The sequence below is a fragment of the Oncorhynchus clarkii genome, chromosome 7, assembly GCF_045791955.1.
Source record: "Oncorhynchus clarkii lewisi isolate Uvic-CL-2024 chromosome 7, UVic_Ocla_1.0, whole genome shotgun sequence".
NCBI lineage: Eukaryota > Metazoa > Chordata > Actinopteri > Salmoniformes > Salmonidae > Oncorhynchus > Oncorhynchus clarkii.
This window is the reverse complement of record NC_092153.1, coordinates 2,708,818-2,731,311: the sequence shown is the minus strand read 5'-3', so window position 1 is coordinate 2,731,311 and position 22,494 is coordinate 2,708,818. Positions and strand designations below refer to the sequence as shown.

General features: G+C 42.3%; 1 protein-coding gene across 2 annotated transcripts; it reads left to right on the top strand.

The window, feature by feature from the left end:
* Positions 1-3,742: 3,742 nt before the first annotated feature.
* Positions 3,743-20,666, top strand: LOC139412713 (zinc finger protein ZFP2-like). 2 transcript variants are annotated; one of them, XR_011634717.1, is made up of 4 exons: positions 3,743-4,093; positions 16,527-16,775; positions 18,807-20,128; positions 20,182-20,666. XR_011634717.1 is itself a non-coding variant. In XM_071159377.1 (3 exons), exons 1-3 carry the CDS (start codon positions 3,775-3,777, stop codon positions 19,736-19,738), a joined length of 1,500 nt encoding a protein of 499 aa, XP_071015478.1. In that variant the 5' UTR covers positions 3,743-3,774; the 3' UTR covers positions 19,739-20,666. The 2 variants fall into 2 exon arrangements, 1 of the variants encoding a protein (XP_071015478.1); XM_071159377.1 differs by having other exon boundaries at positions 18,807-20,666.
* The last annotated feature ends 1,828 nt before the right edge of the window (positions 20,667-22,494 follow it).

Genomic DNA, 22,494 nt, shown 5'->3' with positions numbered 1-22,494 from the left:
CCACAGAAAACTGATCATCACTTGTGGTTTCCCACAGAAACCTGCAGAGGGAAGCAGTTCCACCCAGTCAACCGTCACACGACATTCAGTGTACGAAAGGTCAAGGACACCTGCTCTTTCTATGACATAGACTGACCAGGTGAAAGCTATGATCCCTTATTGATGTCACTTGTTAAATGGTCAACAAATCAATGTAGATGAAGAGAAGGAGACATGTTGAAGGATTTTTAAGCCATGAGATAATTGAGGCATGGATTGTGTATATGTGCCATTCAGAGGGTGAATGGGCCAGACAAAATATTTAAGTGCCTTTGAACGGGGTATGCTAGTAGGTGCCAGGCGCACCGGTTTGTGTCAAGAACTGCAATGCTGCTGGGTTTTTCACTCAACAGTTTCCCGTGTGTATCAAGAACAGTCCACCACCCAAAGGACATCAGACCAACTTGACACAACTGTGGGAAGCATTGGGGTCAACATGGGTCAGCATCCCCGTGGAACACTTTTGGCACCTTGTAGAGTTCATAGCCGTCAAATTGAGGCTATTCTGAGGGCAAAAGGGGAGGAGCAAATCAATATTAGGAAGGATGATCTTAATGTTTTGTCCACTGTGTATATTGTTACGTGAGAAGCCTCACAGAGGGCATTCAACACTATGGTCAAATCAATGATCATCTCAATATCTTTACAGTAGAAGCTAACAAAACACTCCAAAACTGACCAGGTTTCACACTGATCAGTAAAGTAAAGAGAGGCTAACATTCTAGAACGCTCCCTTTCCTCTGCACAGTTCTCTCACAGTGAGAAACAATAGGATTACAATAAAGTGTGCTAGGATTTCTTAATAACTTTATCAAATTCACTGATCCACTCTAACCATTAGGCTACCTGCGACCCATGAAAAGAAATAAAACAGGTAAAACACTGTGAGAGATTCGTGTGCAGAAGATCTACAGGTGGTTTTGAGGGAAGGGGTTCCATCCTCCCAGGTAGATGGCCTGTTGTAGGATTGTTTAGGGCCAAAGTAAGTGGGATGGGGTGGATGTTTTTTGGGGGGATAGTGTATAGGGGTACAGATACATCCTTGGTGGTTGGGGGGGAACAGGAAGTTCCGGGCAGGCTCCTTAACTGTGTTGTCAAGAAGATAACTTTTGTGTCGGGTTCAAATGTATTACTACGTATGTAATAGCACATTTAAACTTTCTAATATCTAATTTAAGATTTTCACATGTTTGTTTGTAACCAAAATCCACAATCCGACCTGCGAAAGGTAGCAATACGCAACACAGCGTCTGCCCGAAATGTACATAAAGAATAAGATGTCGCCATAGATAGAACAATGAGACAGACATTTCACCGGATGCATAAATGTGAAGCATCTGCTTTGTGAGAGGAAGCCCATTGGCTTGCAGTGGGAGAAGTTGGAAAGAGGTGGATTTTTGCCGACATTCTGCACATTTCCTCATCGATGAAACATTTGATTTCGATACAGTTTTCTGTTCCCAAAACTAGAATATGAACAGAGTGGACTAAGTTGTGTAGACTTTACCCTTTGCAACGTTTTTAAAAATCGCGTTGTTTAGAAAAAGTGAGTTATTGCACACGCGCACTTCACAGAGTAGGCGTTCCCTAAAGGAAATCTGCAGATGCGTGCTAGAACGCGCCAATAGGATCTCGCTATCTCATGCTTGGCTCTGGCCACTTCTCCTTCCTTGTTCTGCCCTCTATTACTCATTTGTTCCCGTTGGAACCGACAGGCTGTGGTATGTCTTAGTTTAGTTGTAAAGATCTTCAATCTCACATTTGCACGGTGGTATCACATACACATCTTTGGTGGTAGTGGGAGAACAGGATGTTCCGGGCAGGCGCCTTAACTGTATTGTCAAGACGATAACTTTTGTGTCGGTTTCAAATGTATTACTACTGGTATGTAATAGCACGTTCTAATATCGAAATAACATGTCATAACATGCTAGGTAACAAATAACTTAAAGTTGTATCACGTTTGGTAAACGTGTTATTTTTGTGTCAAGCCGAGTGAGTGAAGAACGTGATCAAGTCACATAAACTAGAGACTGTGTTTGTCTGACTGTACATAATTTCTCAAAAGGTAATTTAATAAAAAAATAAAAGTATTTGATATTTCTGAGTACGTTTTGTGTAAAATTCACAAGCTGGTAAAATGGTGGCGCCCACTCTGTCTGCGTCAACAGACCTCGGTGCAGGCAGTGCTCGTGCATCAGAGAGAGACAAATTCACAGCTACACTACTGGCTTGAAGATGAATGTAATGTTTATCCGTTTTTCACATGTGTAGCAATATTCAGAAACATGCAGTTTTTTCTTTCTATATCTATAATTGCTACTATGGTGTGAACGGGAAATACAAATGTTTTTTTGTGATTGAAATAATACAGTGAAGACAAGGTTATTCCAGAAAATAGTTAATTGTGCTGCTTAATTAAAACAACAGCTGCAACCTAAATGGTTTTGGGTCTTTAATGCGTTTATGTAAATGTAGAAAATCTACTCTTAAGTTAAGTGTATTTACGTTGTGATTTAGTGTGTAATTGGTGTCTAATGTGAATTAATTTATGTTTTGTTGTCAATGCTTAGCTACCTGATCTATTGAAATTAGATCATTGAACAAGAAAAAATGGAATGTAATTTTAGAGAATAAAGAAAACGGCAGAACTGTCAAGACAGTTTTTGTGTCGTTGCTCATTATTACTGCAGTGTCGTTTCTCATTATTACTGCAGTGTCGTTGCTCATTATTACTGCAGTGTCGTTGCTCATTATTACTGCAGTGTCGTTTCTCATTATTACTGCAGTGTCGTTGCTCATTATTACTGCAGTGTCGTTGCTCATTATTACTGCAGTGTCGTTGCTCATTATTACTGCAGGCCGACTCAGATCAAGTCTGAGGCCGGTAACATCAACAGTGAGGACAAACCCATCCTGCCTCTCTCCTTCCACACTGAGTACAAACCTACATTCACTGGGTCCTGATTGTGACAGTGGAGCCCAGTTTGCACCTCAGGATCCAGAGATGGCATCAGTGAAGCTGGAAGACTGCAGTCAAACACTGGAGCTGAATGTCAACATTAAAGATGAAGAAGAGGAGGAGAAGATTGGGGAATCTGTTTATGATGGTAAGAGCAGGTTCTATCTAACTAAATGTGTGTTGTTCATTCCAACTTCCTACTGTGTATGAAAAGTTACAGTAGAACTGTTTCAATGAGAAGGTCATGTTATTTCATGCTAATGCTAATTAATTATTTGTGTAAAACTAACAATGAAATACAACCCGGACTCATCCTCTGGCTTAAAAACAGAAGTCCAAACTCTTGCGGTATGGTAGCTCAATGTATGCAGGGTTGGTAAGGTTACTTTCAGGGTGACAGCTGCACTTTAAAAAAACAACTTTTTAACTAGGCACGTCAGTGAAGAACACATAAATGGATTAACATAAATGTACAGTACCAGTCAAAAGTTTGGACACACCGACTCATTCCAGGGTTTTTCTTTATTAAAAAAAAACTATTTTCTACATTCTAGAATAATAGTGAAGACATCAAAACTATGAAATAACTTTCAAGCAATGTATAAGAGAGTTATACTCCAGTCCAGTAGGTGGCGGTAGTGTAACATTTATTGGATGCCAACAGCCGTTAAACATAATCAAAGAACTCACCTGTAATGTGCCACGTCTACCACAACCTTTCCTATCGTGTTATCACTACAGCATTTTAGGAAGCCATTGTTCAAAGTGTGTTCATGCATACAGTACAATGGGAGGGGGTGTGGCATGCACAGGAGAACCAGGAAGTTGATCTCAGACGTCTATTTAGGACTGGGATCCAATTCGGAGTTAACAGATTAACAGTGAGGACAAACCTAGTCTGCCTTTCTCCTTTCACATCGAGTTCAAACCTACAGTCACTGGGTCCTGATTGTGACAGTGGAGCCCAGTTTGCACTGCAGGATCCAGAGATGGCATCAGTGAAGCTGGAAGACTGCAGTCAAACACTGGAGCTGAATGTCAACATTAAAGATGAAGAAGAGGAGGAGAAGATTGGGAAATGTGTCAATCATGGTAAAAGCAGGCACTATCTTCGTAAATTAGACTTCCATAATTTATGACCCAGTCTAATGCTAGGTTGAATTCTGCTTCTATCGGGAATAGCGTCGTGTGGGAGAGCGGTTTGCTGATGTTAATAACGTTGTGAACAGAGTGCCCCGTGGTGGGGTTGTTGTTATGGGCGGGCATAAACTACGGTCAACGAACATGATTGCATTTTATCGATGGAAGTTTGAATGCACAAAAATACCGTGACGAGATCCTGAAGCCTACTGTGAGACCTTTAAAAAATGGGCATCTGGGACCAAGAGATGCATATCTGCATTCCCAGTCGTGAAATCCATAGATTACGGCCTAATTAATTTCTTTCAGTTTACCGATTTGCTCATATGAACTGTAACTCAGTAAAATCAATGAAATAGTTGCATACTGCATTTATTTATGTTCAGTATACATATTCTACTACTCAATGGGGTAAACATGAACGACAACAACAAAGGGACACAGTGACCTTCGCTCCTGCTTGACAAGCACTACTCTGGCAACCTAGTATGAAGTAGTTGCCTAGTAGCTATGGCAACCTAGTATGAAGTAGCTGCCTAGTAGCCATGGTAACCTAGTATGAAGTAGCTGCCTAGTAGCCATGGTAACCTAGTATGAAGTAGATAGCTAGTAGCTATTTTCAGGGTGACAACCTTTTTAACTAGGCACGTCAGTTAAGAACACATTCTTATTTACAATGACCGCCTGCTTACACCTGGACGACGCTGGGCCAATTGTGTGCAGCCCAATGGGACTCCAAATCACAGCCGGTTGTGATACAGCCTGGATTCAAACCAGGGTGTCTGTAGTGACTCCTCGAGTACTGCGATGCAGTGTCTTAGACCGCTGAGCCACTCAGGAGCGCATGATAACCATCAATCTTTTTTTTTTTTTTTAATAAAGAGTTCAGTTTTATAGCTGAAACTGTACAATTATTTGTGTAAAACTAACAATGAAATACAACCCAGACTCATCCTCTGGCTTAAAAACAGAAGTCCAAACTCTGGCGGTATGGTAGCTCAGTGTACGCAGGGTTGGGTGGGTTACTTTCTAAATTGAATCTGTTACAAGGTACCTGTCCAAAATTATAGTCAGTAACGTAATTTTTGGATTACCTCAACTCAGTAACGTAATCTGATTACATGCCGTTACTTTTAGATTACGTTCCCCCTTAAGAGGCAATAGAATAATACAAATGAATGTTGCCAATTGAATGATATCTATTGATTTATCCTGCAATGTTAAAGTTTACATAGCTGGCTATATATGGATGTTAAATTTTACTTTATGGGCTGGTTATGTAGGCTTCTTCTAACCCATCGCTTTCTACTACATCTAATTATATGATTAAATTATATCTTTACATTAAAAACCATAGTCTATCAGAATTCCAGTCAGTCCAATAAATGTTATACCCCTTGATCTTCAACAATAGGACTTGGAAGTATAGATGAGCCAAATAGTTTTACCTGAGCACGACACCAAAACGAAGGACTTATTAGCCAGCCCTACTATTTATTGTCTCAGAGGACTGATTTAGTTGAAAAATAAATGCTGCGCTCGTGGAATGGCATGCTTTGCCAAGAGTGTGCAAAGCTGTCATCAAGGCAAAGGGTGTTTACTTTTAAAAATATAAAAGATATTTTGATTTGTTTAATTATTTTTTATTTTTTTACTACATGATTCCTTATGTTATTTCATAGTTTTGATGTCTTCGTTATACTAAAATGTAGAAAATAGTAAAAATAAAGAAACCCTTGAATCAGTAGACGTGTCCAAACTTTGACTGGTACTGTGTATATAGAATGTATAAGTCCCTAAACAGATTGCCCCTCTTTAAGTCTATCAAAAGTGTGCAAGTTTGAGCATGTGTCCATTAGGCCAATGGATGTTTTATTTTATCAGCATGAATTAGATTGAGCATTAAAAGCCCCACTTTTATTCTATAGGCTGGGATCCACACTATGCTGCTGTTATTCCATAGGCTGGGATCCACACTATGCTGTTGTTATTCCATAGGCTTGGATCCACACTACGCTTCTGTTATTCCATAGGCTGGGATCCACACTATGCTGTTGTTATTCCATAGGCTTGGATCCACACTATGCTGCTGTTATTCCATAGGCTTGGATCCACACTATGCTGCTGTTATTCCATAGGCTTGGATCCACACTATGCTGCTGTTATTCCATAGGCTTGGATCCACACTATGCTGCTGTTATTCCATTGGCTGGGATCCACACTATGCTGTTGTTATTCCATTGGCTGGGATCCACACTACGCTGCTGTTATTCCATAGGCTGGGATCCACACTATGCTGCTGTTGCAAGAGTGAATTTTTCATGGCTGTCCACTGGTTTCAAAATCAATGATTGATAGGCAGCATAAACTTGAATTAAACCATTATTGGATTCAAATACACATTTAGATTTGTGAACAGCCATCCACAACAACCACAGTCCGTAAGGCGCTAATAGCTGAATGAGAGAGCAGCAGTGTGATTCACATCAATGTGTTATATAGATAACAATAATAAGTGATATCCGTATCACTGTAGACCACAGTATCCTTACCGCCAAGCGTTTATTCAAGTTGGATAATTTGGTGTGTCATCATAGTGGTCTCTGATTGGTGGTCATCATCTGGTGTGTCATAGTGGTCTCTGATTGGTGGTCATCATTTGGTGTGTCATAGTGGTCTCTGATTGGTGTGTCATCATAGTGGTCTCTGATTGGTGGTCATCATTTGGTGTGTCATCATAGTGGTCTCTGATTGGTGGTCATCATTTGGTGTGTCATAGTGGTCTCTGATTGGTGTGTCATCATAGTGGTCTCTGATTGGTGGTCATCATTTGGTGTGTCATCATAGTGGTCTCTGATTGGTGGTCATCATTTGGTGTGTCATCATAGTGGTCTCTGATTGGTGGTCATCATTTGGTGTGTCATCGTAGTGGTCTCTGATTGGTGGTCATCATTTGGTGTGTCATTATAGTGGTCTCTGATTGGTGGTCATCATTTGGTGTCATCATAGTGGTCTCTGATTGGTGGTCTGACTCACTCAGGTGGAACAAACTTAAACATGCACCTTTCTTAGTGCTGATTTCAATGTCATTGAGAATTTTTCTTTTTTTTCTTCCAGCAAACAATTTCTGAATTTAAAAGTAATCCTTGAAGTAATCCTTTAGTTTTTCAAAAGTATCGCTAATTTGTTTACAATATTTTTTGCAATCCCTTGACATGTAATCTGTTACTGGTCGCTCATTACTCTGGTCGCTCATTACTCCGGTCGCTCATTACTCTGGTCGCTCATTACTCCGGTCGCTCATTACTCCGGTCGCTCATTACTCCGGTCGCTCATTACTCCGGTCGCTCATTACTCCGGTCGCTCATTACTCCGGTCGCCGTATTGAGGTGCAGCTGCCCCCTTCTCCATTACTCCGCTCGCCGTATTGAGATGCAGCCGCCCCCTTCTCCATTACTCCGCTCGCCGTATTGAGATGCAGCCGCCCCCTTCTCCATTACTGCGCTCGCCGTATTGAGATGCAGCCGCCCCCTTCTCCATTACTCCGGTCGCCGTATTGAGATGCAGCCGCCCCCTTCTCCTATTGGATGAGCCACCGCTGCTCAACTGGGGACTTAAAAAAGACACCAACTTATTCACACAGGAGAGAATCTGACCTGGAGCTAAGAGGTAGTGAAATGATGCGAAAGCATAAGAATGGTGCTTCAGAGATTTGTGTCCCGAGTGTACACTTCGAACAAAGGTGTGTACACTTCAAACAAAGTGAAGTGTACACAGTTGAAATCAGAAGTTTACATACACCTTAGCCAAATACATTTAAACTCAGTTTTTCACAAGTTCTGACATTGAATCCTAGTAAAAATTCTCTGTCTTAGGTCAGTTAGGATCACCACTTTATTTTAATAATGTGAAATGTCAGAAAAATAGTAGAGAATGATTTATTTCAGCTTTTATTTCTTTAATCACATTCCCAGTGGGTCAGAAGTTTACATACACTCAATTATTATTTGGTAGCATTGCCGTTAAATTGTTTAACTTAGGTCAAACATTTTGGGTAGCCTTCCACAACCTTCCCACAATAAGTTGGGGGAATTTTGGCCCATTCCACCTGACAGAGCTGGTGTAACTGAGTCAGGTTTGTAGGCTTCCTTGCTTGCACATGCTTTTTCAGTTCTGCCCACACATTTTCCATGGGATTGGAGTCGGGGCTTTGTGATGACCACTCGAATACCTTAACTTTGTTGTCCTTAAGCCATTTTGCCACAACGTTGGGAGTATGCTTGGGGTCATTGTCCATTTGCGACCAAGCTTCAACTTCCTGACTGACATCTTGAGATGTTGCTTCAATATCACATAATTTTCCATCCTCATGATGCCGTCTATTTTGTGAAGTGCAGCAGTCCCTCCTGCAGCAAAGCACCCCAACAACATGATGCTGCCACCCCCGTGCTTCACGGTTGAGATGGTGTTCTTTGGCTTGCAAGCCTCCCCCTTTTCCCTCCAAACATAACGATGGTCATTATGGCCAAACAGTTCTATTTTTGTTTCATCAGACCAGTGGACATTTCTCCAAAAAGTACAATCTTTGCCCTCATGTGCAGTTGCAAACCATAGTCTGGCTTTTTTATGGCGGTTTTGGAGCAGTGGCTTCTTCCTTGCTGAGCGGCCTTTCAGGTTATGTCGATATAGGACTTGGTTGACTGTGGATTTAGATACTTTTGTACCTGTTTCCTCCAGCATCTTCACAAGGTCCTTTGCTGTTGTTCTGGGATTGATTTGCACTTTTCGCACCAAAGTATGTTCATCTCTAGGAGACAGAACGGGTCACCTTCCTGAGCGGTATGACGGCTGTGTTGTCCCATGGTGTTTATACTTGTGTACTGTTGTTTGTAAAGATGAATGTGGTACCTTTACACGTTTGGAAATTGCTCCCAAGGATGAACCAGACTTGTGGAGGTCTACAATTATTTTTCTGAGGTCTTGGCTGATTTCTTTAGATTTTTCCCATGGTGTCAAGCAAAGAAGCACTGAGCCTTGAAATAAATCCACAGGTACACCTCCAATTAACTCAAATGATGTCAATTAGCCTATCAGAAGTCTGCCTGAACAGTTGTTGAACAAATTACTTGTTATGCACAAAGTAGATGTCCTAACCGACTTGCCAAACTATAGTTTGTTAGTAAGAAATTTGTAGAGTGGTTGAAAAAACGAGTTTTAATGACTCCAACCTAAGTGTATGTAAACTTCCGACTTCAACTGTACCTTTTGTCTCCTGAATACAAACTGAGTAATCATATTCATAGGTCTACATGCTCTTTTGAGAACATTGATGATCTGGAAATGGAGGTTGAGCCAGTCCAGGAGGGCCTACCTGTGGTAGACAGGTGTAGTCAGTGGTACTTTTGAGTAAAAGTAAAGATGCCTTCATAGAAACTGACTCAAGTGAAAGTCAAACAGTCAAATACTACTTGAGTAAAAGTATTTGGTTTTAAATATATTTAGTAAAAGTACAAGTGTAAATGTTTAAAATTCCTTATTAAGCCAACCAGGCCTCATGTTGTTGTTGTTGTTGTTGTTTACAGATAGCCAGGGAACAAACAAAGCATGTGTTCAGTGAGTCTGTCAGATCAGAGGCAGCGGGGATGACCAGGGTTGTTCTCTTGGTAACTGTGGGAATTAGACCATTTTCCTGTCCTGCTAAACATTCAAAATGTAACAAGTATTTTTGGGTGTCAGGGAAAATGTAACGAGTATTTTTGGGTGTCAGGGAAAATGTAACAAGTATTTTTGGGTGTCAGGGAAAATGTAACAAGTATTTTTGGGTGTCAGGGAAAATGTAACAAGTATTTTTGGGTGTCAGGGAAAATGTAATGAGTAAAAAGTACATTTTCTTTAATGTAGTGAAGTAAAAGTTGTAAAAAAAGAAGAGTACTTTACACCTCAGGGTGTAGGTGAGACTTCCAACGTTTGCCCTGAGAATCCTATCAGACAGGTAGGAGTCAGACTTTTGGAAAGCGTCGATTCTTGCTTTTTGGCACACCCATACGTTTTGTCAAGTTGGGGAAAGAACAAACTGGGAATGGTTATATCTGTGTTACAAAGTTTCGAGAAGTGGAATTGTTTAGATTTTTTTTTGCTTATCCACCGCCCAGAGGAAGCGGATGCTTCAAGTCACGCGGCTCGGGTCTCAACCTGTGGCGTGCTTTGCTCTCCGGAGTAGGGCCCCGCTCAAAGGGGGGGATCAGTGGGGTAGAGGGGTATCAAATGAAAAGGAATATTCCTAGTGTTTGTTGCCAGCCGTTTGGTGAGACATAGACCCGGTGGCAATGGCGTGACTGAGAACCCTGTTTGTCTTGAGCTTTGACCAAGTTGCTACCTGAAAAGGTTAGGTTATATTTGGTGTTCTGCGAGGGCCTGTGTTCTGAGTTCATTACGGTGCTTTAGGTGCCAAGGATTCGGACATGTTGCAGCAGTGTGTAGAAGAGGGATCCCACGATGTGAGGAAAGTGCAGGAGGGCCTAGTCAGAGGGAGTGTACAGTTGGGATACAGAAAGCCCTATGTCAACTGTGGGGTTGCCAATGCAGCTGAGGATCTGAACTGGCTTGTGAGAAAGACTGGTTGAAATTGTCATTTTGAGTGGGCAGAACATTTCCTATGCTGAGACAATAAAGAGAGTAGAGGGTAGCCCAAGGGCAAGGGAGCCTCCTAGTGAGTTGGTCTGAAAAGAGAAAGATCCAGAGAGGATGAGTTTTAGTAAGGTTGGATATGTTGCGTTTATAACCATGGTGATGAACTGCACTGCACTGGTGGAGTGGAAATCACAGAAGGTACATGTGGTAGTTGCAGCAGCAGAGAAATATTTGGGTGTGAGATTTTAGTACAGAAGATCTACAGTCAGTTTTGAGGGAAGGGGTTCCATCCTCCAAGGCAGATGGCCTGTTGTAGGATCATTTAGGGCTAAAGTGGTGGGTTCTGGGGGATAGTGTGTAGGTGCAGGAATAGATGGTGCAATTTTAAGATTTTCACATTCTCCTTTCACACATAGTATGCACATACATTTATACTGACTACACACCCACTCTCATACAAGCTGCTGCTACTCTGTTTCTTATCCAGTTGCCTAGTCCCCTTACCCCTAGACATATCTACCTCCATCACTCCAGTATCCCTGTCCCCTTCCCCCTATACATATCTACCTCCATCACTCCAGTATCCCTGTCCCCTTCCCCCTATACATATCTACCTCCATCACTCCAGTATCCCTGTCCCCTTCCCCCTATACATATCTACCTCCATCACTCCAGTATCCCTGTCCCCTTCCCCCTATACATATCTACCTCCATCACTCCAGCATCCCTGTCCCCTTCCCCCTATACATATCTACCTCCATCACTCCAGTATCCCTGTCCCCTTCCCCCTATACATATCTACCTCCATCACTCCAGTATCCCTGTCACCTTACCCCTATACATATCTACCTCCATCACTCCAGTATCCCTGTCACCTTACCCCTATACATATCTACCTCCATCACTCCAGTATCCCTGTCACCTTACCCCTATACATATCTACCTCCATCACTCCAGTATCCCTGTCCCCTATACATATCTACCTCCATCACTCCAGTATCCCTGTCCCCTTCCCCCTATACATATCTACCTCCATCACTCCAGTATCCCTGTCCCCTTCCCCCTATACATATCTACCTCCATCACTCCAGTATCCCTGTCCCCTTCCCCCTATACATATCTACCGCCATCACTCCAGTATCCCTGTCCCCTTCCCCCTATACATATCTACCGCCATCACTCCAGTATCCCTGTCCCCTTCCCCCTATACATATCTACCTCCATCACTCCAGTATCCCTGTCACCTTACCCCTATACATATCTACCTCCATCACTCCAGTATCCCTGTCCCCTTCCCCCTATACATATCTACCTCCATCACTCCAGTATCCCTGTCCCCTTCCCCCTATACATATCTACCTCCATCACTCCAGTATCCCTGTCCCCTTCCCCCTATACATATCTACCTCCATCACTCCAGTATCCCTGTCCCCTTCCCCCTATACATATCTACCTCCATCACTCCAGTATCCCTGTCCCCTTCCCCCTATACATATCTACCTCCATCACTCCAGCATCCCTGTCACCTTACCCCTCCCTATACATATCTACCTCCATCACTCCAGTATCCCTGTCCCCTTACCCCTATACATATCTACCTCCATCACTCCAGTATCCCTGTCACCTTACCCCTATACATATCTACCTCCATCACTCCAGCATCCCTGTCACCTTACCCCTCCCTATACATATCTACCGCCATCACTCCAGTATCCCTGTCCCCTTCCCCCTATACATATCTACCTCCATCACTCCAGTATCCCTGTCCCCTATACATATCTACCTCCATCACTCCAGTATCCCTGTCCCCTATACATATCTACCTCCATCACTCCAGTATCCCTGTCCCCTTCCCCCTATACATATCTACCGCCATCACTCCAGTATCCCTGTCCCCTTCCCCCTATACATATCTACCTCCATCACTCCAGTATCCCTGTCCCCTATACATATCTACCTCCATCACTCCAGCATCCCTGTCACCTTACCCCTCCCTATACATATCTACCTCCATCACTCCAGTATCCCTGTCCCCTTCCCCCTATACATATCTACCTCCATCACTCCAGTATCCCTGTCCCCTTCCCCCTATACATATCTACCTCCATCACTCCAGCATCCCTGTCACCTTACCCCTCCCTATACATATCTACCGCCATCACTCCAGTATCCCTGTCCCCTTCCCCCTATACATATCTACCTCCATCACTCCAGTATCCCTGTCCCCTATACATATCTACCTCCATCACTCCAGTATCCCTGTCCCCTATACATATCTACCTCCATCACTCCAGCATCCCTGTCACCTTACCCCTCCCTATACATATCTACCTCCATCACTCCAGTATCCCTGTCCCCTTACCCCTCCCTATACATATCTACCTCCATCACTCCAGTATCCCTGTCCCCTTCCCCCTATACATATCTACCTCCATCACTCCAGTATCCCTGTCCCCTTCCCCCTATACATATCTACCTCCATCACTCCAGCATCCCTGTCACCTTACCCCTCCCTATACATATCTACCTCCATCACTCCAGTATCCCTGTCCCCTTACCCCTATACATATCTACCTCCATCACTCCAGTATCCCTGTCCCCTTACCCCTATACATATCTACCTCCATCACTCCAGCATCCCTGTCACCTTACCCCTCCCTATACATATCTACCGCCATCACTCCAGTATCCCTGTCCCCTTCCCCCTATACATATCTACCTCCATCACTCCAGTATCCCTGTCCCCTATACATATCTACCTCCATCACTCCAGTATCCCTGTCCCCTATACATATCTACCTCCATCACTCCAGTATCCCTGTCACCTTACCCCTATACATATCTACCTCCATCACTCCAGTATCCCTGTCCCCTTCCCCCTATACATATCTACCGCCATCACTCCAGTATCCCTGTCCCCTTCCCCCTATACATATCTACCTCCATCACTCCAGTATCCCTGTCCCCTATACATATCTACCTCCATCACTCCAGCATCCCTGTCACCTTACCCCTCCCTATACATATCTACCTCCATCACTCCAGTATCCCTGTCCCCTTCCCCCTATACATATCTACCTCCATCACTCCAGTATCCCTGTCCCCTATACATATCTACCTCCATCACTCCAGTATCCCTGTCCCCTATACATATCTACCTCCGTCACTCCAGTATCCCTGTCCCCTATACATATCTACCTCCGTCACTCCAGTATCCCTGTCCCCTATACATATCTACCTCCATCACTCCAGCATCCCTGTCCCCTTACCCCTATACATATCTACCGCCATCACTCCAGTATCTCTGTCACCTTACCCCTATACATATCTACCTCCATCACTCCAGTATCCCTGTCACCTTACCCCTATACATATCTACCTCCATCACTCCAGTATCCCTGTCACCTTACCCCTATACATATCTACCTCCATCACTCCAGTATCCCTGTCACCTTACCCCTATACATATCTACCTCCATCACTCCAGTATCCCTGTCACCTTACCCCTATACATATCTACCTCCATCACTCCAGTATCCCTGTCACCTTACCCCTATACATATCTACCGCCATCACTCCAGTATCCCTGTCACCTTACCCCTATACATATCTACCTCCATCACTCCAGTATCCCTGTCACCTTACCCCTATACATATCTACCGCCATCACTCCAGTATCCCTGTCACCTTACCCCTATACATATCTACCTCCATCACTCCAGTATCCCTGTCACCTATACATATCTACCTCCATCACTCCAGTATCCCTGTCACCTTACCCCTATACATATCTACCGCCATCACTCCAGTATCCCTGTCACCTTACCCCTATACATATCTACCTCCATCACTCCAGCATCCCTGTCACCTTACCCCTCCCTATACATATCTACCTCCATCACTCCAGTATCCCTGCACATCTAAATATGGTATTGGAACTGACTTTTTATATATATATAGATATATATATAGTATACTTACTTGTGTATTTCCTATTCTTATTTCTCGTCTTTTTTTCTAGTAATATATGGTTATTGATAATTGCATTATTTCGTTTTGAGTTTGCAAGAAAGGCATTTCACTGTGCTTGTGACGTTACAACTGAACTTTAAACATCTTTGGTTGTAGTGGGGGAACAAGAAGTTCCGGGAAGGCCGGAACTAGAAACCTTTTGTGTCCGTTTTCCCATGTATTACTACAGGTATGTAATTGTACGTTTAAACTGTCTAATATCAAAATAACATGTCATAACGTTCCAGGTAACAAATGATCACGTTTGGTAAAGGTTGTGTGTTATTTTGCTTCAAGTGAGTGGAAAACGTGGCTAATACAATTTTATACGTCAGTCAATGAACATAAATAATTTATTAAAAGGTCATTTCATAATTTATTTTCGATTTCTGAGCTCCTTTTACATGTTATTGGTTTTGTGTAAAATTTGCGAGTTTGTAAAATGGCTGGGACAGCTCTGTCTGCGTGCGGGCAGTGCAGATGCACCAGAGAGCGACAATCCCACGGTTGCCCTACAGTTGTGAGACTGAATGCAATGTTTATTTTTGTTTAAAAAAATTACATGTGTAATAATATTCGGACACATTGTATTTCACATTATAGATAGAAACAATCGTTTTTTTTGTAGGTGAAATAATACAGTGAAGATGACGTTATTCAAGAAAATTATTCATCGTGCTTCCTCAAACACTGCAACCTTAATGGTTTGAGTCATTTATGCATTGATGTAAATGTAGGAAATCTACTATAGGTTAAGTGCACTTACGTTGTGTAATTTAAAGTGTGCACTCGTCTAATGTGAAATAATGTTTTGTCAATTGTTACGAATCCCTTTTGGCCCGACAGTCTAGGGGGGATGGTAATGAGACCCGTAACATAACTCATGTAAATTATAATTGTGACAAAGTAAAAGTGTGAACGTAATAACCAGGACAACTGAAATCTACCGTCAAACTCAAGGTTTATTTGATAAACACACGGTAATGGGGGGGAGCAGGAAAAGGGGCTGAGCTGGACCCAAGGAAAGAAACAAATATGCAAAAACACCCCTAAACTAGACTAGCCTATTTCAACAACAGCTAACTAACTAATCAAAATACAGTGGGTGGTCCGCCCAGTTCTAACTAGTGTATTTAACAAAGTTTACCTACGGGTAGTGTATGCCCATGGGCGACTTGTCTTGGTTTCCCCTTTTCCCACCAGCAAACACCATAAGCAAAAACAATACTCACAGGAGATGACAAAGGGATTTGGAGGTGCTCAAACAAAAGAGAGGTTAATTAATACACAGAGAGCGAGCGAAGAACAGAGATCTACAAACATGGCATTTACAAAGAGATTGAGCTACTGAAATCTATGAAGAACAGAGATCTACCAACATGGCATTTACAAAGAGATTGAGCGCTCCAGAGCAAACAAATGATGGGGTTTTTAAACCATGGGGAAGGAACTGTGATAGGGTAGGAAACAGGAGGAGGTGTGTCTTCTGATTGATGGGTTGATTGTTGACTGATTGGGGAGTGATGATTTTCACCTGTGAGGGGAGAAGGAGAGAAAAGAAACACACACACACACAGGATACACACACAGGATAATGGTATCCGTAACATCAATGCATAGCAACCTGATTCATTGAAATTCGATAATTGAACAAGGAAAAAACTAAATATTTTTAAGAGAATAAAGTAAGTGCCAGAACTGTCAAGACAACAACTTTTGTGTCCGTGTCTCTTTGTTACTACAGGCCAACGCGGATTAAGTCTGATTCCGGTAACATCCACAGTGAGGACAAACCCAGCCTGCCTCTCTCCTTCCACACTGACTCCAAACCTTCAGTCACTGGGTCCTGATTGTGACAGTGGAGTCCAGTTTGCACTGCAGGATCCAGAGATGGCATCAGTGAAGCTGGAAGACTGCAGTCAAACACTGGAGCTGAATGTCAACATTAAAGATGAAGAAGAGGAGGAGAAGATTGGGACATCTGTTTCTCATGGTAAGAGCAGGTTCTATCTAACTAAGTTTGTTGTTCATTCCAACTTCCCGCTGTGCATGAAAAGTTGCAGTAGAACTGTTTCATGATGAACTGTTTCAATGAGAAGGTAGATGTTGTTTCATGCTACTGAGACTTGCATGGTTTGACACCAGTATTGTCAGCATGTTTGATTCACTGGTCTATCTGGAGTGATCAGAGAGTAGACTAAAGAAGTGAAGTAGACAAGGTCAACTTTCTCCCCAGTCTGTGGTACTGAGTATTCTGGAACAGGTTTTCATCAAGGATCTCTCTGTACTTTGCTCCGTTCATCTTTTCCTCGATCCTGACTAGTCTCCCAGTCCCTGCTGCTGAAAAACCTCCCCACAGCATGATGCTGCCATCACCATGCTTCACCGTAGGGATGGTGCCAGGTTTCCTCCAAATGTGACGCTTGGCATTCAGGTCAACATTTTGGTTTCATCAGACCAGAGAATCTGGTTTCTCCTGGTCTGAAAGTCTTTAGGTGCCTTTTGGAAAACTCCAAGCGGGCTGTCATGTGCCTTTTTTACTGAGGAGTGGCTTCGTCTGGCCACTCTACCATGAAGGCCTGATTGGTGGAGTGCTGCAGAGATGGTTGTACTTCTGGAAGGTTCTCCCATCTCCACAGAGGAACTCTGGAGCTTTGTCAGAGTGACCATCGGGTTCTTGGTCACCTCCCTGACCAAGGCCCTTCCCCCCCGATTGCTCAGTTTGGCCGGGCGGCCAGCTCTAGGAAGAGTCTTGGTGGTTCCAAACTTCTTCCATTTAAGAATGATGGAAACCACTGTGTTCTTGGAGACCTTCAATGCTGCAGAAATGTTGTTGGTACCCTTCCCCAGATCTGTGCCTCGAAACAATCCTGTCTCAGAGCTCTACGGACAATTCCTTCAACCTCATGGCTTGGTTTTTGCTCTGACATCCACTGTCAACTGTGGGACCTTATATACACAGGTGTGTTCCTTTCCAAATCATGTCCAATCAATTGAATTTATCACAGGTGAATTCCAATCAAGTTGTAGAAACATCTCAAAGATGATCAATGGAAACAGGATGCACCAGAGCTCAATTTTGAGTTTCATAGCAAAGGGTCTGAATATTTATATAAATATGGTATTTATGTTTTTTATTTTTAATACATTTGCAAACATGTCTGTCTCTCACTGTTCAAATAAACATTAAAATGACAGACTGATCATTTCTTTGTCAGTGGGCAAACGTATAAAATCAGCAGGGGGATAAAATACTTTATTCCCTCGCTGTATGTCGCCCAATACAGCCAGAAGAGGACTGGCCACCCCTCAGACTGGTTCCTCTCTAGGTTTCTTCCTAGTGTTCCTGTGTTCTGGGGAGTTTTTCTTAGCCGCTTTCTTATTGGTGTTTTTAAGCTGGATTTCTGTATAAGCACTTTGTGCCAACTGCTGATGTAAAAAGTGCATCAAATGTATTTGATTGACATGTACAATGAGTGTACAAAACATTAAGAACACCTTCCACATGTTGAGTTGCACCCCCCTAATGCCCGCTGCGTCAATTAGTTTGGGCATGGAATCTACAAGGTGTGGAAAGCTTTCCACAAGGATGATGGCGCATGTCGACTCCAATGCTTACCAGTTGTGTCAAGTTGGCTAAATGTCCTTTGGGTGGTGGACCATTCTTCACACACACAGGAACTTTTTGCACATGGAAAAACCCAGAAGCATTGCATTTATTAACACAAACCGGGTGCGCCTGGCACCTACTACCATACCCCGTTAAAAGGCACTTCAATATTTTGTCTTGCCCATTCACCCTCTGAATGGCAGACATACACAATCCATGTCACAATTGTATCAAGCCTTAAAAATCCTTTTAATTTGTTTCTTCATCTACACTGATTGAAGTGGATTAAACAAGTGACATCAATAAGGAATCATAGCTTTAACATGGTCAGTCTGTCATGGAAAGAGCAGGTGTTCCTAATGTTTTGGCGCTCGGTATATATCACACCAACTGATTCTTCTGTTGTTCACACAGGAGACCATGTTGAGACATTCTCCACATCCAGAGAGCAACAGCAGGAAGATCACAGAGCTAAGAGGTCTCACCACTGCCCACATTGTGAGGAGATTTTCCCATTTCTATCAAAGCTAAAAATACACCTAAAAATGCACACAGAAGAAAATCTGTATTCCTGCATTGACTGTGGGAAGAGTTTCACAACATCAAGGGCTCTGACAGTTCATCGGAGAGTACACACAGGAGAGAAGCCTTACAACTGCTCTGACTGTGGGGAGAGTTTCTCTCAACAGAGCAATTTAAAAAAACACCAACGTATACATACAGGAGAGAAGCCTTACTCTTGCTCGGCCTGTGGGAGGAGTTTCTCTCAACAGAGCAACTTCAAAAAACACCAACGGATACACACAGGAGAGAAGCCATACTCCTGCTCTGATTGTGGAAAAGGCTTCACAACATCAACTGAGCTAACAGTTCATCAGAGAACACACACAGGAGAGAAGCCTTACTTCTGCTCTGACTGTGGAAAGAGTTTCTCCCGATTGGATACCTTAAAAGTACATGAACGTGTACATACAGGAGAGAAACCATACTCCTGCTCTGACTGTGGAAAATGCTTCACAACATCATCTGAGCTAACAGTTCATCAGAGAACACACACAGGAGAGAAGCCTTACTTCTGCTCTGACTGTGGAAAAAGTTTCTCCCAATTGGAGAAGTTAAAATGTCACCAGCGAATACATACAGACCAAAAGTCTTACTTCTGCTCCGACTGTGGGAAGAGTTTCACCCGATTGGATACCTTAAAATGTCACCAGCGTATACATACAGGAGAGAAGCCTTACTTCTGCTCTGATTGTGGGAAGAGTTTCACCCGATTGGATACCTTAAAATGTCACCAGCGTATACATACAGGAGAGAAGCCTCATCAGTTCTCTCAGACCAGCTAAGAGTAAAGTCATTAAATCACTTCATTCTCATCTCATAAATGAAGTGGTAACAGTGAATTTGATAACATTTAAGAAAGAATAAAACACTATTGGGATCCTATTGTTTCTCACTGAGAGAGAACTGTGCAGAGGAAAGGGCGTGTTATAGAATGTTAGCTTCTTGTTATTTTGCTGATCAGTGAGCACCTTGTCAGTTGTATTTATTTATTTATTTAATTTAGCTTTTACTCTAAAGATATTGAGAGTACCTTGAATTTGCCCTTAGGGTTGAGTGCCCTCTGAGGCTTCTCACATTGTAACAATGTAGTCTGATGGCTGACTGGGTAGTACTGCTTCCTTCTGTAGTTTTCTGTGGAAATGAGCTGGTAGACACAACATGTGTCAGAGATGGTGTGATGATCAGTTCTCTGTGGAAATGAGCTGGTAGACACAACATGGGTCAGAGATGGTGTGATGATCAGTTCTCTGTGGAAATGAGCTGGTAGACACAACATGGGTCAGAGATGGTGTGATCAGTCTTCACCATTAGTTTGGGTGGATTATTTTGTTTTACTACGAAGTAACTTTTGTTTTAATGATACACATACTTTGAAACGACTACATGTTTATTAAATTGTCTTACTGGATTTATTATTTGTCATCAAATGTATTTGGTTAACTGCATTGAACTTAATATGCTAATTAAAAATAAATATTCTACATGAATTTGTGCTGGTCAAACTTTGGGTTATCTATACAGACAATGCAATGTTTTTGTTTAATTGATGTTATTCAAACTAATTTAAATGTCTATGTATCTACTGAATACATGTCACTACACCTCTACATGCCAATTAGTCCCCAGTATGTTCTACAATACATACACATAATGTTTTGTAGTATAAAGGACATGTTTTCATATTTAAATAAATGTTATTTTATTTTGTAATGTGTTTTCTATGGTGCCAGAGTCCAGGGACAATATTACTACCACAATTCAAGTATGATACACTTACTATTGGGGAATGGAACCAGAGAGGAAGCTTGTGTTACGCTTTCCCTGCCTCATTATTCAGAGTGGAAGAGCTGTGAACTCACCTGTGGTGGCCCACGTCTACCACAACCTTTCCTAGTGTGTTAGTAAGCACCACAGCATTTTAGGAAGCCATTGTTCAAATTGTGTTCATACACACAGTAACAATGGGAGGAGGGGGTGTGGCCTGCACAGGGGAGGACCAAGAGGTTGAGCTCAGACTTCTATTTCGGACCCTACCCAGAGTTGACAGTGAGGACAAACCCAGCCTGCCTCTCATCCAAACCTACAGTCACTGGGTCCTTATTGTGACTGGAGCCCAGCACCTCTACTTCCTGCGGCAATGCTAATGATTATAACGTTTCCTCATGAGCATAGCAGGTATCTATGGTAGTGTTTATGTTGTGTCATCAGCATAACAGGTATTTAATATTAACAACACCTTCCTAATATTCAGTTGCACCTTTTTTGCCCTCCGATCAGCCTCAAATCGTAGGGGCATGGACTTTACAAGGTGTCGAAAGCGTTCCACGGGGATGCTGGCCCATGTTGACTCCTATGCTTCCTAGTTGTGTCAAGTTGGCTGAATGTGCCTGGCACCTGCTACCATACCACGTGCAAAGGCACTTCAATCTTTTTGTTTTGCCAAAAGTTACTCTCAACTGCAGCGGCAGCTGCTGATTGGCTGAATACCCGGGTCGCGAGATGGTTCGTTGTCAGCAAAGCGGCTTGACAGAACTATGATGCCACGTTTTCGAACCACAGGCGTGAGAACTCGAGCTGTCAGATATTGAAGGCCAAGAGTTTCAAATCGTTTTACCGGAACACGTCTTAACACTTGAAATGATCGTTTTTCACTTATTTCAAGTGTCAAATTTTTAAAAAATTGTACACGTGATTAAAAAAAAACATGTCCAGTGTCTGTTTACAGGCGATTTGAACACTTATGGGCATGTTTACATGCGTTCATTACTCCTGTTCAGCCTGTCGGGTAAGGAATGACGTTTTTGTAGTCGTTTTTGGATAATTGCCGAAAACTTAGTTGGTAGCTAACGTCACAATTTATGATTTTGTTTTTTATTTTTAAGCATTTATGTATTGCACAAAGGTGTCTTATTTTCAATTAAGCTAGCCATAATTTGTCCTTGTCTGAAGTATTAAGCTAATCACCTACTTTTTCAAAACCCCATTTGTTTGATGAATAAATTAAAGCAATAGCAGTCACTACTTTCCAAACCACAAAGGCTGAAGTCAAATGTTTTATAAACTGTCACCGATGCAGCGGAGGAAGGACCAGGGTGCACAACATTTGAGATAAATACGCTTCTTGTGCGTATGGAAAATATCTGGGGTCTTTATTTCAGCTCATGAAACATGAGACCAATACTTTACATGTTGCATTTATATTTTTGTTCGGTGTATACTTATTCCCTGACGTTGTCCAAGTTCTGATTTCTCATTCATTCCATATTGCCCACTTCCTCACCAGACAGTAGCAACAAACTATTAGAAACGGTGCTAATTTCATTCATCAACATTTTAGAAAGGGCAGTAGACATTTCCCCGATCATAGTCTAGCTCAAAACTAATGAGACTTTCAGTATGTAACAGTACAAAACATTACTTTTAGCAAACATAAAATAAGTTGACTGAATAGATATTTAATAAACATTTCAAAACAATACATTATACTATAGATCTGCTAAATTACATCCAGCATAAAAAAAACAGAATAAACTAAAAT

Excerpts from the sequence above, each read along its gene's own strand:
- LOC139412713 (XM_071159377.1), top strand. The coding sequence starts at position 3,775 with ATGCATACAGTACAATGGGAGGGGGTGTGGCATGCACAGGAGAACCAG. Across the intron at positions 4,094-16,526 it reads TGGGAAATGTGTCAATCATG|GCCAACGCGGATTAAGTCTG; the intron begins GTAAAAGCAGGC and ends TTGTTACTACAG. Across the intron at positions 16,776-18,806 it reads TGGGACATCTGTTTCTCATG|GAGACCATGTTGAGACATTC; the intron begins GTAAGAGCAGGT and ends TTGTTCACACAG.